Source organism: Accipiter gentilis, chromosome 16, assembly GCF_929443795.1.
Source record: "Accipiter gentilis chromosome 16, bAccGen1.1, whole genome shotgun sequence".
NCBI lineage: Eukaryota > Metazoa > Chordata > Aves > Accipitriformes > Accipitridae > Astur > Astur gentilis.
Window position 1 is genome coordinate 14,982,504 of NC_064895.1, and position 17,127 is coordinate 14,999,630.

At 37.4% G+C, this 17,127-nt stretch overlaps 1 protein-coding gene across 3 annotated transcripts in view; it reads right to left on the bottom strand.

The window, feature by feature from the left end:
* The window catches only part of NOL10 (nucleolar protein 10), a 60,183-nt gene that overhangs the window by 23,157 nt on the left and 19,899 nt on the right, over positions 1-17,127 (bottom strand). For all 3 annotated transcript variants that reach the window (XR_007508318.1, XM_049818607.1, XM_049818606.1), the window contains one exon: positions 15,023-15,075. Coding sequence is in view for 2 of the 3 variants with exons in the window: in XM_049818607.1 (XP_049674564.1) it covers positions 15,023-15,075 (53 nt within the window). In the remaining variant the exon portion in view is untranslated. The remainder of the gene's footprint in view (positions 1-15,022; positions 15,076-17,127) is intronic.

Below are 17,127 nucleotides of genomic sequence, written 5' to 3' on the forward strand. Positions count from 1 at the left end.
TGAGTGCACATCTACAGTCAGCTTTCACTCAAGTATTTCTTAGGATAGGAAAACCAGACATCATCACCAACAGTGACCAAACCTATATTTTTGCTATTTTCATTATTATTCTATTTTTAGTAGGATAACCACTTCTCGAGACAATTTCCTCCAACTGTTGGTGAAAGTCAAGACGACTGCCTTTGAAAATATTTTTGCCTATGAACAGAGCAGCCTCACCTGCAGGCTGGGCTCCACTGGCAGCAAGCTGGGTGGGCTGCTCCTCCTCTCCTCCCCTGCTGCTCTCCTCCTCAGCCGATTGGGAACTGCACCCATGAGGTGATCAAAACACAGTTATCCCATGTCGTGTCCCACCACCACGCTGCAAGACGGAGCGGCAGCTGGGTCACGCCGGGCCAGAGACGAGGAGCAGCCACAGGCAAGCCATGCAGCCGGACTTACCACAGGGGCCTTCCTGCTGTGGCACAGAGCCAACACAGACACCTCGCCATTGCCTTTCCCGTCTTATACCAAGGCACAAGAAGTAAAGATGTGGACTTTGTAATTATTAGTTTTGTGCCTTCTAATGCCCAAGTTTTGTTAGTACACATTAGAATGTCTTTTTTTCTTTAATTTTAGATGCAGAAAACACAAAACATGATGAGTATGCAAGCATGCAACTGAGCAGAGACAAGTGCAAGGCCAAACCGTTCAAGAAAAAGGGAGAGAAAAATGTTGACAGAAAAATATTTTTTAAAATATTGTAAAATAACTTCAAAGAACACAGTTCTTTGTATTCTATTTTATAGGACATTTAACTTGATAGTCCTGTAGCAGCACAAATCTTATGCGGCACAGCTCTGCGATGCCCTGCACTTACAGCTATGTCTAACTCCTGAGCAATTCCATAAAAAGTATCATCCTGTCATCGGCCCATAATTCCCCTGAAATTAATGAACCTTAGGACAGATAAGGTATTACTCCCAACCCACAAGAGATGTTCCTTATCTTGAACCTGGAACAGCCAGCTCTGCAGAGCCCTTAGAGCCACAGAAAAACTGAGTCTAATCCTAACTAGTATTAAACATGCTCAACGACTTAAAAGAAGGCCAGGATGTGTAGGAGATTCCAGAGTCAGATGTCACGAGATTTAAATTAAACTACTTTGAACACACATATAGATGTATGTTAAGTATGTGTTTGAAGGTTTCAGGGACCAATTCTACACCAGTGAACAGTTGCTCTTTTCTTCTCAGGGAGTCAAAACAGGTTCCAAACTCTATTTTTCAGGTTATTAAATAGTAAGTCCCTGGAGGATTTAATACAAGGCAGTGATAAACTCGTCAGCTGTAAATAACATGTCAAAATATATTAAGACTCAACCAGCAGAAACTCCTCCCAACCCTCACTGATGTATTTTAGCAATCAAAAATATGCATAATGTTCACAGACAGTATAAATCGGATTTGAAAATAATTAACTAGAACTTGAAAGTTTACACTGCCTGAATTCCCTCTAGAAGACTAACTTAATGTATGTGGACATCATTCAATGAAACACTTCCAAAGACTTTGGAAAGCAGAAGTATAAGCTGCCATGGCTGTACAAGACAACAACAGGCAGCATCAGAGAAACTGCAGTTTCACAAAGATTAATGTTAATGCTGTATCATGCCATACCATAATAATATGGTTAATAACAAGTAAGTATGAAAATACATCACAACACTGCTCTTTCATAATGTATTTTGGAAGTAAAACCTTTCAAAAATCTTCAAATTGTTTGTTGTGGTACCTCCTATGGATTTTAAGTTAGACTCTAAGACCTTTATCAGGTAGCAAAAATGTACTAGTTAAATCATTCACTGCCATATTATTTGAATAATGTCAATTAGAACAAAAATAGCATATTTTTAAGGCCTTCAACAGAGCTCTGGGTACAGCGTATTGTGCAAAATAGTAAGACAAGAATTTTAATGACTGTAAGGCAAGATAGGAACTGGCTAATGAGAAATAGTTTATGCTGAAAGGGGTGTTACTGCACAGGAAGTAGATTGCAAATGAAGCTCCAAGGACAATCCTGTTAAATATTTTCTGTAATGACTGCCACATATAGTAGGAAAATCCCAATAAAATCTGCTGATGACACAGGACAAAAGAAGGGTCAAAATCTCTCAGGGAAAAAAGCTACCTTGAAAACTGAGATGCTAGAAATTGGAGGAAATGTACAGCCAATCGCTATCAGCTGTAAAGAACAGAATAGGAAAAAATTATACCAACTGATCACACAACAATAAAATAGTCATATAAAGCCATTGTATTAGCATAGGATAGGAATAATGACTCAGTGGAGGTATCTTGTACAACTCCAGGCAATAATATTCTGCATACGTGAATGCAAACTGTAGCAAGTACAGTGAAAGGCTGCTAGGACGATTTCTGGAACAGTAATGCTTGCACAAGAGTGCAAAGTTATCACAGTGACACTGTAAATTAGAAAAGTTAGCTAAGCATCAGAGGAACGTGACTCTTGACAGCCTGTTAATAGAGATAATGAGGAAGAAACAAACAACTAATTTTCAGATTAAATCTGACATATTCATGGAAAAGATTATACAATCTGATTGCTTGTGACACGATGGGACTAGACTTCCATGATACAAGCAAGCTCATCCATTTCTCTATTGCCATTTAAAAAAACAAACCCCCAAACAAAACAAACCCCCAAAACCAAACCCAAACTTAAAGCACTTTAACAAAGATAGATTCTTTTCTAGTTTATATTTTTTTAAATTAAATATATTTTATACATATGACTCAATGACTTCATGTACATATTTACCTGTAGGAGACAAAAATGATTCTTTGGAGGTGACAAAGAATAATAATATACTAATTTTGGTGCTTTCTTTTTAATAAAATGGCACAATAAAGAGCATTTTAAACTTTTAACAGGACACATTTGCTGCAGAAAGCAAATGCACATCTATGCATGCATGTTCTCAGCTTCAATCACACCATTTAACAGAAGGAGATTACAGAAGGTCTAATGAGGGAGGAGGAAAAAATGGGTGATCCCCAGGGTGTGGGCAGTGATTGAAATGTGCAATTGTGTTTTAAACATAATTAGCTCCCTAATTGCATAGCCAAGTTTAATTAATGCAATTACATGAGTAATTAATTACTATTCATTTTAAGAACACTGTTTTCAATGTTTTGTTCTCTCATTTTAAGAATTAGACGGATCTCAATATGTAATAACTTTGAAAAGTTTCCATCTATATGCATTGAAAAGGCAAGAGAAGAAAGAACACCTTTTTGTACCTCATTAACAGTCAAGGTTACATCAATTGCAATTGGTAACTCTCAAAAATCAGATTGATTATTTCTAGCTTGTAGGCATGAAAAGTTGTGGCTCTCCATTCTTGTTTCTGTGCTTTTGGGCTTCAGAAAGCACAAGAGATTCAGAGAGCCCAGGAAATTAGCTTGTGTTAGAAAGGAGCCTTGGGATCATGTTACCGTGTTATGTTTTTTATCTACTACATTTCCATATACAGTGTTTCCCTTAGCAACCAACATGCTCCGAACAATTTGTGATTTTGAATTTTATTCTGCCATTCCTTTCTAATCTACTTTCTCCCTATGAACGGTCTACAATCAACTCCAATTGTGCCCTGTTAATCTCATGAGTAATTCCATTTAGTGTACTGAATAAAATTCTTTAATTCTCTAAATTAAATGGGTTTGGGGAATAAATTCCAAACAAATCTCCCATATATTTTCATTTTTCATAATTTCATGCCTTCATTCACCCTACATTACACGGTGTAGATTTGATGCTTTTATGGCCATCAAGTAGCTCACTGGAGTACAGCTATGACCAAGAGAGACTGAACAGCACGTTTTTCTTTTTCAGCATACTACTGACAACAGCATTGCATTTGGTTTTAAGCCCACACACTCATAAATTTTACTGAACTATACAACGAATTGGCTCTTTCTCTCATCCTGACTCCAGCACATCCAGACATTTTTGGCAGATTCATTAATCAGAGAGGTTGGTTTTCCTACCTTTCACTATGTTATAGAAGCTGCCAAATCAACAATTTAGAGGTTTTACTCCTTAGAGAGCATGTTCAAGGAAACATGGCTTTTAAGATCTTCCCAGTGTTAAACAAAAACTGCTGCAGGAACTTGCACACATCTTCTAGGAATGAGATACTAAATCTTTCTGCCCTGGTAGTTATCAGATAGTAAGTACTTCTTTTTCTAATCCTAAGCAGTTTGGTTTGATAGTGTTGTGTTTGTGTTTTTTTTAAAAAAATCTCATATTCTCTGGTCTGACAGGCATTACAGTCTGTTAACCAGTCACAGGTCTGCTCTCACTGTAAGGGTCTTCCTGGTGAAGCCATCATCTTTCAAAGGAGGCAACAGTCCTATTGCTGATATTGTTGGGGAAGAAAATGCCCTCCAAGACAGAAACAACAAGTAGTATTTCAGCAAAGAAAGTTACTCCTTAAAATTGTAAATAAGTTTAGCAGAATAGTTTTCTTCCTCACAAGACAGGAAGAAAAAGGGACACTTCTCACAAGCCATCTGTAACTTACCAGCCATGGCTTTAAGAGTAAGGAGTCTGATGCTTTCACCAATGTCCCTGTCATGTTCTGACATGCTGACATACATAAAACACTTGTCACTATTGCCATGGAACATTTTATCAGACTCCCTGCACATTTTAGGTCTTTAGACAACTGGAGCTGAGACAATTTGAGGTCAGAAACATAGATAGAAACTTGAAGTAAAAGAATCCACTACTTTCGCATTAAGTCAACTTATCAAATGAAGCTCAAGAGGTAAGGAGAGAGTGACTTCTCAAAGCATGTGTTACAAGCACGACCCGCTTCAAGCACTTTCCCATAAATATCAGCTGAAAATTAATTAAAAATTCCTGAAAGTCTGTTCTTATTCTAATACAGCAGCTTCTATAGCATATCTGCTGTAATAATAGAGACACTTAAATACTGTGCAATAAGTTCAGCTGAGACTTACTTCACAGGATTTATTTAGCTGTGAACATCTGCTGATGGTCTGTTTCTTTATCCATGGGAAAAAAAAAAGTGCAGATCAGGTATGATCAGCTGATTTAATGTCTTGCTGATGATAAAAGGCAGTAACCACATTTTAGTTTGGCCATCTACACATCCCGTTCCCTACCACATCTGACTATGCGCTCTTACCAATTCCTTTGCATAGGTTCTGGCATTCATTAGACCCTTCATGAAGCCAATTTACTGTTCAGTGACTCAATGGCACTGAACCAGCACAACTCCCTCCTCACAAACACACACACCTCCACATTTTATATGAAGTCTAACAAAAAAAAACCCCTACCCTATCACGATATTCTTTGAAGAATAAATCCCTCACAAAGCTCTCCCCCTGCATTTACAATTGTGACTGTAGGGGAGGCAGAAAAGGCAATGGCAAGTGGGAGACTTCATAACTGCGGTGGCCTTTTTCTTACACAAGGAGAGAACTTCTACACAGCTTTCACCTGTTCCAACAAGGTCAGAAATTTGTTTCTCAAAATACAATACTTGCAATACTAAGGGCATGGGCCATCAATGGACAAAAACTTGTGCTACTAATAGAGATGAGAGTAACACATTCACTGATTTTAGTAAATAATAGTCTCTAATTGCAATCTAAATTAACAAGTAAGAAGAACCAAGAATAAGCCAGAAATGCAAAATCCTGCCAAGTCCCCTTCTCCACTTCTCTGATAGGACAGGAAAATTCCCAACTGTCACACTGTCTGGGGACTTGCCTCCTATGCTTTTAAGTAGACAGGAACAACAGGGCTCTCACAGTACAAGTCAGATGCCAAGGAATGTTGCAGCATAAATATCTTTACAGTCATGAAAACAAAACTTACTGTACTGGAGTTCAGAGCACGACGTGCATTTTAGAGAAATTTGAAGGATGCTACGGATATAAAGGTAGCGGCAAATCCAGCTGTACATCTACCTTACATAACTGACAAACTACTAGAAACCTAAGAACGTGTGAGCTCCTAATAACTCCCTACCACGGCAGCTTAATTGCTCTTTGCAAACCTGGGAGGAAGGCTGCTCTGTGAGTTTATACAACTACTGCCAGACAACACAAAGGTAAGGAAAGGCAACTACATGTTGGGAATGTGCAACTCCTCCAGACAGATAATGAAGATAACCTCAGCATAAACCAACCTACTCTTTACAGACCATAATGTTAGAGAAATGAAATTTCATATAATGTATGAAATAATTTTCTTTGAGTAGGAAACATCTTTCAAATATATATTTGAAAACTTTCATGTATTTGATGGTTTTATTTCTCTCTCAGGTTTGTGTGATAGAAGTCTTAAGTCCTCACAAATTTGTTAGTATTTTTGTATAAAATAGTCATAACTTACAACACATTTGGTTCACTACTGAGTGCAGCACAGATTACAATACAGATAAGCCATGAGTCACTTGCCTCTGCTTTCAAATATAATGAAATAAAGACTTAGTTGAAATTATCACAGAGAAAATTCTCACATGCTTTGTCTTTTCTGATCCAAAAGCTAAAAAAAGACAGTAATTCTTATTACACAGATAGACCATAGTATAAAACTTCCTTTCAGCACTTACATCTTTTCATTATCTGTGACTGCTTCTCTCTTCACTGACCGAAGCTGAGAAACTGTACCTCTAAGTTTTCAGAAACCAGGTGAAGAACAGATGACCCCAAGTAAGGAACAAGCACAACTTAAGAAATAAAAAATACCTTTCAGAAACTCAAGGCTTAAATTTTCTACCATTTAAAAAGGGGAGCACACTCCCCCCTTGAAACCTGTTTTCTTCAGATGGGACCTCAAGAACTGAGGGTCCCACACTACCAATTGCTTGTGAAACAGTCACAACACTAAAAAACTTTTGAGTCTATCAACTGGCAGAGCAATCACCATAATTCAGTAAAACTGCTTTGAAGAGTTTTCTCCCCTGCTCTATGAAGGGTATGATGTAAACTATAAGAAAGTATGGACTTAACAGTCAGCATGCTGCTATGTATTAAAAAATAATGAAGACATACTGCCTATCATACTATCATCCACAACAGCAGTAAGCAGGGATCATACACCTTCATAATCTATACATGATGTTGAACTAGTACATCATCAGCACCAAAAACATCTCAAACAAGTTTTACAGGAAGATCAGAAATTGCTTCCCGATTATTGCACATTGGCATTTTCCTTCTATATATGAGTGATAGTGGTACAGTGTCTCTCAGCCAGTGCATGGGAAATGGAGGATATCCTTTGTTGGGAATAAGCCCAGCATGTTACTTTTCAATTTGAAAGTGTTTAGGTTAAAAGTAGGAAGCTCACATTTCTGTTTGTGAAGATAAACAACTTTTTTCCTATGCTTGTAAATACTGAGAAATAGGTAATATATCATTCACCAGGCATTCTTTTTATATTGTTTGCACAATTTTCTGTGTAAAGGATTAGACTGTTCTGGATGGAACACACAGTTCTAAAAGACTGATATACCAAAACTCAGAATTAGCTTAAAGGCCAAAGATGCACTCAAGTGTCTTTTTATTAATGGAAAGTTTTTTCTTTTAAACTTGGCAGCCCCAAAGCACAACTGTAATATGCTACTTCATAACAACCCTGCTTTCCAGTCATTTCACAGTTCTCAAAATGAGCAAGCTACGGTTAAAGACCAACATTTCCCATTCTATGTCATGACTACTATACTTCTATTTTACATTTTTTCCCAGGGAATGAAACATTTTTCTACACTATATATTGTTTCAGGATAGAAAAGAAATCTCTTAGCACAATTGAATTTCATGGCTGCTTTCTATTTTACCTAAAACTTCTTAGGTAAGGGCTGTATTGAAGGAGATTAACAACAGTCTTCTAAAATATACAGCCTCGTCATATGAGCTTCAAAATGACAGCTGAGGCAGCAGTAATCCAGAATGACCTAATACTGCCAATCAAAAGACATGAAAATGTCCTAAAAGAAATCAAAATCTCACACTCTAGTCCTAATTCATTCTATTGATGTCAAAACGCCAGCCACAAATATACAAAGAACTGCATCATTTACGTCATAGCTTTTGCCATGCAGAAGCCAGAAATCAGTTCAGAACATCTTTCTGTAACTCTTCACAGCACCCATAAACCATTTAAACGACAGCTAATTGGTCTTAAGGACATGAAGTACAAGGTGTGGATAGGTGTTTCTCTCTAATTGTATCCCTACCATATAAAGACACAAGGGAGAAAAAAGACAATCAGTAGACCCCAAAATAACGAAAGGATGAAAAAGTTAAGACTTAGAGTGATAAAATTGTTCTGAAAGGCTATGACCATAGAGGTAAGTGTGGAGCGTGCCACACATGAGAAACCTCCCACATCTTTTAAAGTGGAAAATGACAGACTTGTAAGGTTAGATATCTGATGATCATAACCCCTTGTACAGAACTAGTGAGAGCACTCTGTCACCAGGCTGAGAGAAAATACTAATCTATTTCAGATAAATGCTTTTTCTGTCTGTGACTGAACTGAACACAACTCTTTGGTCAATTCAGTCACAAGTAGGTTTAGAAACAGCTAACCTGGAAGCCTACAATCAAACCAAAGTATGTTCATCCTTAATTTACAATCCAGAATTGTTCCAAACTAGTATCAAGAAAGAAATAAAGGGGGTGAACCAAGGTATTAAAAAACTGCCTTTACTCATATCTCCTTCAGTACAAGTTTGTAGATTTTGGTGCCTTAATCTGTGATTATGTTATTTGAGGATTAACTACTAAGGAAAAACTAGGTTTTTCTACAGTTTTTCTAAAACTTTCTTTTCTAAATCTAAGGAAAAAACATGGTTTTTTTTTAAGAATGAGCATTTTTGAGGCAAATTCAAAACAAGAAGATGGTGATAAATAGTAATTAAACCAGGCAAGTAGAGGACCTAAAAAAAAAGATAAACAAAATAATTTAAAATAGCATGTATGAAAGGAAAGAAATACCAGGAATGGCTGGTTTAGTTGAAAAGCCACCCAATTTGAAAAATCATAAATATTTCTAGCTATAAAGAGATCCACATACCCAAAGCAGGTATTGTATTAGAAACCAGACCCATTATAAAGATATTCTTGGAGAAACTGAATCATTGAGTAGGCAAGAAATACTTGCCCTTGAAACGTTTCCAGTTTATAACTCCAACAACCCTGAACTAGGACAGTGCTAGGATATCAAATGATTTTTCCAAAACCACCTGAAAAGAAGCCAGAGATGCTTCAGGATTTATTTTTTCTTAAGGAGCTTAATATCTTCTCTACACCAAAAGTACATTGCTTCTAGCCTCAACAGGGAGTTTTCTGCCAAGACTGCAGGAAAGTAAAAAAAAAAATCCAGAACACAGAATATTACACTCAATTAATTACACGCTTAATTGCTCTCTTCTTTTAACAGCCTAATGAATAGAGCAAGTTTCAGTTTCAGTATGTATAGGTAGCCCAAAGTTTCAAGTCCAATAAAGGAGACAGGACTGATTTGAAATGTCTGTGCTAAGATCAGACATGTTCATGTAACCAGTACTAAACACTCAGAATAAATAACACCTATGGCCCTTGCTTTCCACCCTGAGTATCCAGGAGCTAACATGTAGGGGTTTTTCTGTACAACCCGAAACAAGAACATTACATGCCATGGAAGCTGACAGCTTCAATTAAACTTAAGAGAATCTGACACATCTTAGATCCCAGGCCAGTGGACCACCATGTGTCAGTGGAGCTTCTTCCTCTCTTCACTTCTTTGGCCAGGACCTGGTTGCACTATTGACTCAACTTACATTTCTGAGTCAGTAGACTGAAAAGTATCCCAAGGCACACACAACTTTCATTTCAACCTTCCCGAGGCACACATCAAAGCGATAGACCAGGAAGCCAGCTGGCAAGAAGTAGGTTCCAAATGTTTGCATAAACTGCAAGTTAACTATTAAAACTACTGGCAAACAGCCCAATTCCAGTCAGAGGCACTTGCCCTCATTAAAGCCCAACAAAATAAAACAAACACAAAGTCTCTGAGCTAAGCCACTCAAGATGTTACCTATGTAAAACAAACATTTCATTTTAATGGTCAGATTCAATTTGGCTTTTACTCACTCTCAGCACTGTGTACCTGCATAGGGCATCTTCTTGCCATTTAAAAGCAAACCTGCCTGTCCTTTCCAATAAACCAAAAATCACCTGATCACCTTCTTTCCCCTCTACTAACAGCTCTGCACACAAAAGAAGTAACTGGGGTGATTTTTAAATTTTAAGAAATGCATAGTTCTCTCAGACATTCCTAGTCTCAAATGCCATACCTATCTTGTTGAAAATTCTGCAGGAAAAGCTGATGCATGCCATTTCATTTACAGGCAATATTATGATACCCCTTGTCAACTCTTTTATAATCCTGAAGTTCAAGAGTCATTTTTTGGTTTTGCAATGGAAATTTAGCTTTGGCATTAACAATGGAGAGAATGGGCACATGTACACAGATAATTCAGTCAGACATGAGCTCAGTCAGACCGTACTCCAAGCTGGCCGGACATGAGCCAGCTCTAGTTCACAATTCATGTAGCTGTGTTAGCATAGCACTGTGCCCACACTAATAAAACCTGCTGAGAAGCAGGGTATATTAGGCTGGGCACAGTCCTACACTGTCTGGCCAACTTCAATCAAGGACAGAGGATGCTGAGTCTGTCTGCACCCATCCACGTACATATGCACTCCTGCTCTGTAAGACTCCGACTTCTGTGCATCTCTTCTCCTGAAGATTTTTTTCTTAGGTTGTAAACTAGAGGGCTAGTGCACAGCACCATACATTTGAGATTTTAAGTATCCTCCTTGACCATAGCCATGGTTAATTCCTTGTAGCTGTTCCAGTGAAGACTAAAAAAAAAAAAAATATTAAAAAATTACTAGCACTACAGGGCAATGAGGGTCTAGGGCAATCGAATGGATTCTATTTACACAAAAGTACTTCCAAGAACTCTGAAACACAACTGTCCTTTATAGTAGTAGTATTTCCCCCAGGCATTTATTCGGTTGTGGAATTCAAGAATTATAACTCAGTTCTTGTCAACATCTCAAAAACAGAGGACGCATTTTAAGTAGTATTCACTTCTATCTCAAAGTAAACAAACAAATAGAAAATTAAGCTATTCATTGGAAAAACAGTGAATCCTAGTTCTTAGAAAAAGCCAGAAAATGAGACTATGAAAAGAGATCAGGTTAATACAGCAAATCACTAGTTCTTTAAAGTTTTGCTCCAAAGACACATGCAACTAAACTCATCTTCGCCTGTGCAAGGAATTACTGTGTTCCAAGGATGGAAAAAACCCATGTCTTACTAATCTACTGACACAGAAACCAAAGGACAGGTGTGCATCTCTGAGCTCAAATAACTAGCCCAAAAGATCAAGGAATAAAACTGTAACATGAACACATTAATAACATGGAGTTTTCCTTAATAACAAATGCCCTGGAGCAGCTTAAGGCTGACACAACTTCTCCATTTTATATTTTCTTCATTTAAAAAGGAGATTAAAAAAACCAAAACAGCCAACCAAAACAGATTTAGTGAGCTACATACTTGATTTTTAGGAAATGCAGTAAGAAACCATTCAATTATACAAAGCTATCTGTGCCAGCCCCTTCAGTCTTGCCCGTGAAAAGGCAGACAGGATAAAAAAAGCCACTTACTAGAGCATGAGACTTCTCTGTCTGTTTCAGAGTAACTTCTCACCTATCTACTTCTACCTTTAATTTTTCTATTGTCTAAAATAAGCAATCCATGTTTTGAAATGAACTATTGATTGTTGACTAAAAAAAAAAAAGAAGTCATGCCAGTATTTAAGATATGTATCTTCAGCAGCCTTCAAATTCAAAGCCATTGATGTGAACAGAAGTTTAGCTTATTCAAAAAGCAAATTTAATAATTTTCTTATACACAACAGCATTTCAAAAATAGAACTCATAATCTGCATTTATGCTTCAACATTCATCATTTGGGTCCATTTGTATACTCATGTGTCACTGTGAATGTAAAACCCATAAAAAGGTATGATCCAAACAAGTTCAGGCAGATTCAGGTACCAATAATCAGAGAATGGTGACAAAGGAAGATGGTTTAAGAAAAGATTTGTGTTAATTTTCATTAGAATAGCCTGCATGCTACAAAATTGCTAGATAGTATTAGTCAATATTTAGGTTTGCAATAGTGTCTGTTAAGTGATCTGAAATCTAATACGGAGTGTTTATCTCTTAGCTAAAAATTACTTATCTGACTTCAGAAACATAAATTCAGTATTCACAAAGGATTCTATGAGAGTGAGATTTTTGAGAGAGTAAAAAATAAGTATTTTTCATTTTGGTTTACAATATATGCAAGAATACTCAAAATACTACTGGCTACAACGAGTTCTAACAAACATTCACTGCTAGTGACAATCAAGACAATGAAATAATTTTTTGGCTAAGTGGCAAATGTTGGACATGCACCTATAAAGTACTATAGCTGTAAAGTTCATGTATCGCACACCTGCAATAAAAATCTCAGTGCACAATTTTCAGAAAGAAGCTGAACCTTACCCTTAGTGACAGAAGGAATGCTTTTTCTGTCTAAATTACTTAAATTGAGTAACTAGTCCATTCAAGTTTGAAAAACTCATCAGACTTTGAAAATCTGGGAGTTTGTCTTACCCAATCCATTAATTAAAAAGATGACAGACTAAAAAATGCTTGGAGAGCTATTCTTTAAACCTTAAACAGAACAATGTCAATAGAAACAGTGTTCAGCTTCTAACTACAGCTAATACTTCGTCTTAAATACAAAAATATTTGTTGTCCCCCTGCCCTTTGTTATCCAAGGTATGGAACAGCTCCATTTAACAAAATATAAGTTGGTTAGAGCCAAATTAGAGAAACAGATAATTTACATCCGAAGAACAACCCAACACAAATGACACACAAAGAACTCATGTATAAAATTTTACCTTTCTTTAAATGCAAAAATCTAATAATACAAGTAAACATAACCAGACTACAGAATTGTTCAGATGGGTATACTGTTGTGTTTAGACATGTACATACAACAGGTATATAGTGCCTATGCCACAAAGAAAAATCATCTAGTTGCAACTCCCCTGCTATGGGCAGGGACCCCTTCCACTAGACCAGGTTGCTCAAAGCCACATCCAACCTGGCCTTGAACATTTCCAGGGATGGGGTATCCACAGCCTCTCTGGGCAACCTGTTCCAGTGCCTCAACACCCTCACAGTAAAGAACTTCTTCTTGCATCTAATCTAAACCTACCTTCTTTCAGTTTAAAGCCATTACCCCTTGTCCGATCACTACATGCCCTTGTAAAAAGTCCCTCTCTGGCTTTCTTGTGGGCCCCCTTTGGGTACTGGAAGGCTGCAGTAAGGTCTCCCTGGAGCCTTCTCTTCTCCAGGCTGAACAACCCCAACTCTCAGCCTGTCTTTGTAGGGGAGGTGCTCCAGCCCCCTCTGGCCATCTTCATGGCCTTCTCTGGGCTTGCTCCAACAGGTCCATGTCCTTCTTATGCTGGGGGTCCCAGACCTGAACACAATACTCCAGGTGGGGTCTCATGAGAACAGAGCAGAGGGGCAGAATCACCTCCTTTAACCTGCTGCCCACACTTCTTTTGATGCAGCCCAGGATGCTACTGGCTTTCTGGGCTGCGAGCGCACATTGCTGGCTCATACTCACTTTTTTATCCACTAATGCACCCACGTCCTTGTCTGCAGGGCTGCTCAATCCACTCATCGCCCAGCCTGTATTTGTGCTTGGGATTGCTGTGACCCATGTGCAGGACCTTGCACTTGGCCTCGTTGAACTTCATGAGGTTCGCAGAGGCCCACCTCTCAAGCCTGTCAAGGTCCCTCTGGATGGCATCCCTTCCCTCCAGGGTGTCAACCGCACCACACAGATTGGTGTGGTCACTGTAATGCCTTAAACGTAATCAAGATCATACAGGGGCGGGGAGGGGGGCAGGCGGATGACAACGACCCAGAAATAAACTAAAGAAAATTAACTTACAATTAATCTAAAATTTATGATCTGAATGAAGACTTCTTGGCTGATTTAAAAAATAGTTAAAAAAATAGTTCAACATTAACAACTCTTATAGTTTGTCCAGAATGTGAATAAAATTACTTAAGAAGAACTGTACATATTTTTAGAGTCTGGTCAGCTATTCTGCACGTAACATTCACATATATATCCTACTATTTATCTCCTACCAAGCCAAAAACCCCCTAGTGAATGCACTGTAGAATCAAAAACAAAAGAGTGAAATGCAGGTGTAGTTTTCTGTACCACACCCTAACACCAGAAGGCTTGCTGTTAAGTCTCCCTAAAACCAACCTGCAGAGATATAACGTAGAGTCAACCTACAGTTAAGCCCTTCAAGAGAAGAGCTTCTCAGGTGAAAAGCTGCAATTCAAGTAGGGCACTGAGCAGAAGCTACAGCCAAGAGCCATACTTGAAGCCACACAACAACATTTCTTTGCCAGAACAGAGAATATTTACTGTCATGACTCTGTCACTACATATCACATTTTAAAGACAGTAACGAACTATTTCACAACAAAGCAAAATTATTATCTTGAAAGTAAGCTATATAGTCCCTATCGAAGAATTCCTTTCTGATCAGCTATCAAAAAACTACTTTTTCTGGCAAAGCTCCATTTGAATTTCCTACTGCCACCAGCCAGTTTTGGAACTGGTAGCAAAAGGCAAATTACTGGCTGTTTTTTCAGTAATTCAATATGTTACATTAATTAATTATGGTTAGCTTGAATTTCCTTTATCGTGAAAAGTCAGAGAATGTAGACATGAATTTGCAGAAGTAATTTTCCAACATGAAAACCTGAATGGCACCAAACAACTGAGTTTTAAAAGAGCAATATCAGCAACAACATGTATTACTTACTGGTATATAATAGATATTCATTTTAGGGGCTTCATTGGCAGTCATTAGCATTCCTAAAAAGAGATTTCCACATTTAAAAATATTGGTCACAAGAAGATAACACTACTTTTAAAAAAAAAAGTATATACTTGAGGCAGTTAATTCACATGAAGTAGATTTGTACATAGGACTTAAAATATCTTTCCAGGAAAAGAAACAGGAAAAATGGAAAATTTGCTGGCACTGAAAAAAAAACAACCACCAAAAACCATTAGCATGGCAACCTGAGTATCTGTAGGGAAAAAACTCCTCATGGGTTAGAGGAGGAGGGGTGAAATCACATTACCTGTATGTCGCTCATTCAGTACATATTCTTGGCCTGCAATGGAACAGCTAATTGGGAACCATAATAAAATGTTGCATCAAATGCCAAGGAAAGGTCTGATAGCAGCACAATTAATGAAGCTTTGTTTCCTACATATTTATCCCCTTTTGTTCTCTATCTTAACTGTTCAAGCAAGCCTAAGTCCTGACAACTGTGTGCTGCCAATTTTCATAAGAAATTTAAATAGTTCATCCCATAATACTGTTCAGAACAAATCCAGTTAGTATTGCACTTAAAACCTACCTTGGGCATAAACTTGTATTATTAATACAAGGGGGTTTGGGTTTTTGTTTGTTTTTAAACACACACCTATATTCTAAACAAAGTTATAATTCATAACATGGTTTACACCTTTCTTCATATTTCATCTTGGGAAATCAACACAACAGTAGCTTCTCAACGCAAAATGAGAGACAGGATATTGTGGCTTCAAACGCAGTAATCTTAGTGACACTAGCCAACCAGGGCAAATGTAAAATTTGAAATATCTATGAATGCACCTAAGAAACACCATGAATAACAGTTGTAAATACTCTGATTATAAAAACTACTGTAGAAATATTAAAACCCATGGAAAATCTCCAATCACCAGAAGACTTCATGTTAAGTTCAAAATGAAAAATACTCTCAATTTCCTTCTATATAAGAAAGTAAGAAGGACATTTGGCACATACTTTTACGTTTATCTCAATTTTGTCTCTCCAACATAGCTGATCACCAGGTAATACAAGAGATGGAATATGGAGAAGAAAAGAGCAATCAAGTTAGATAACATTCTGATCTAAAAGTACTGTAACATATGCCACTGAAACTATGAATAATTGGGTCAATTACTACACACCCAGAGGGTGGAAATATAATTTACACCCAACTAGAGGAACGCAATTAACATGGGTGGAGTAATCCTTCCTACCTAATCCTTTTATTAAAAATACACAATGCAGTTGGACTTAAAATGTCAGAAAAAAAAGGGGGCTTGCTTTCCTGGCAAAGCAAGAAATTTGTGAAAACTTAGTCAGCAAACTGAGGCTAAAAGCCATACCCTGAAAGGTTTCCAAGCAATTTAAGGAAAAATCAAGAATTTATACTATATACGTATATACACACACAATGTACTATAGTATATAGATTACATGCTCCCTTAACATACCAGCATACTCACTACTATTTCAAGAGACAAAGTATTCCTCCATTGACTGAATATGAATCACTAGAGATAAAAGGACAGAAATTAATTCTGCAGGTGCTTCAAAGATGACAGTAAAGGGAAAACCTCCTCTTTGAGAGTCTTCCACAAACAATTAAAGAAGGGAAAAAACAGACTTCAGAACAGTACATGGGCTTATAATACAAGGGAAATAAAAGAATAAAAAAAAGGAACAACTCTGTGAAAGGAGAAGTCTATTCCACACATTTTCATTGTTTCAGCTTGTTAGTTTTAACCAGTTTTTATGGGAAGAGAGACCACACCCTAACAAACTACACAGCAGTCTAGTTTGATCACTTTAAAAGGGAAATAAATGAGAACTCTTTTTTTCAGAGAAGAGATTTTAATAAGACCATCTTTGGAAAGTGATCTGCAATACAGTATCATCAATTTAAAGGAATGAAAACACGAGTATGAAGTGGTAGTAAATGGGAGAAGCAGTTTTAAAAAATGCAAATTTGTAACTTAAAAAATGTCTTACAGTAATTGAAACAATTGAGGCACAGATTTCTACACACTGAGGATGCTGTTACG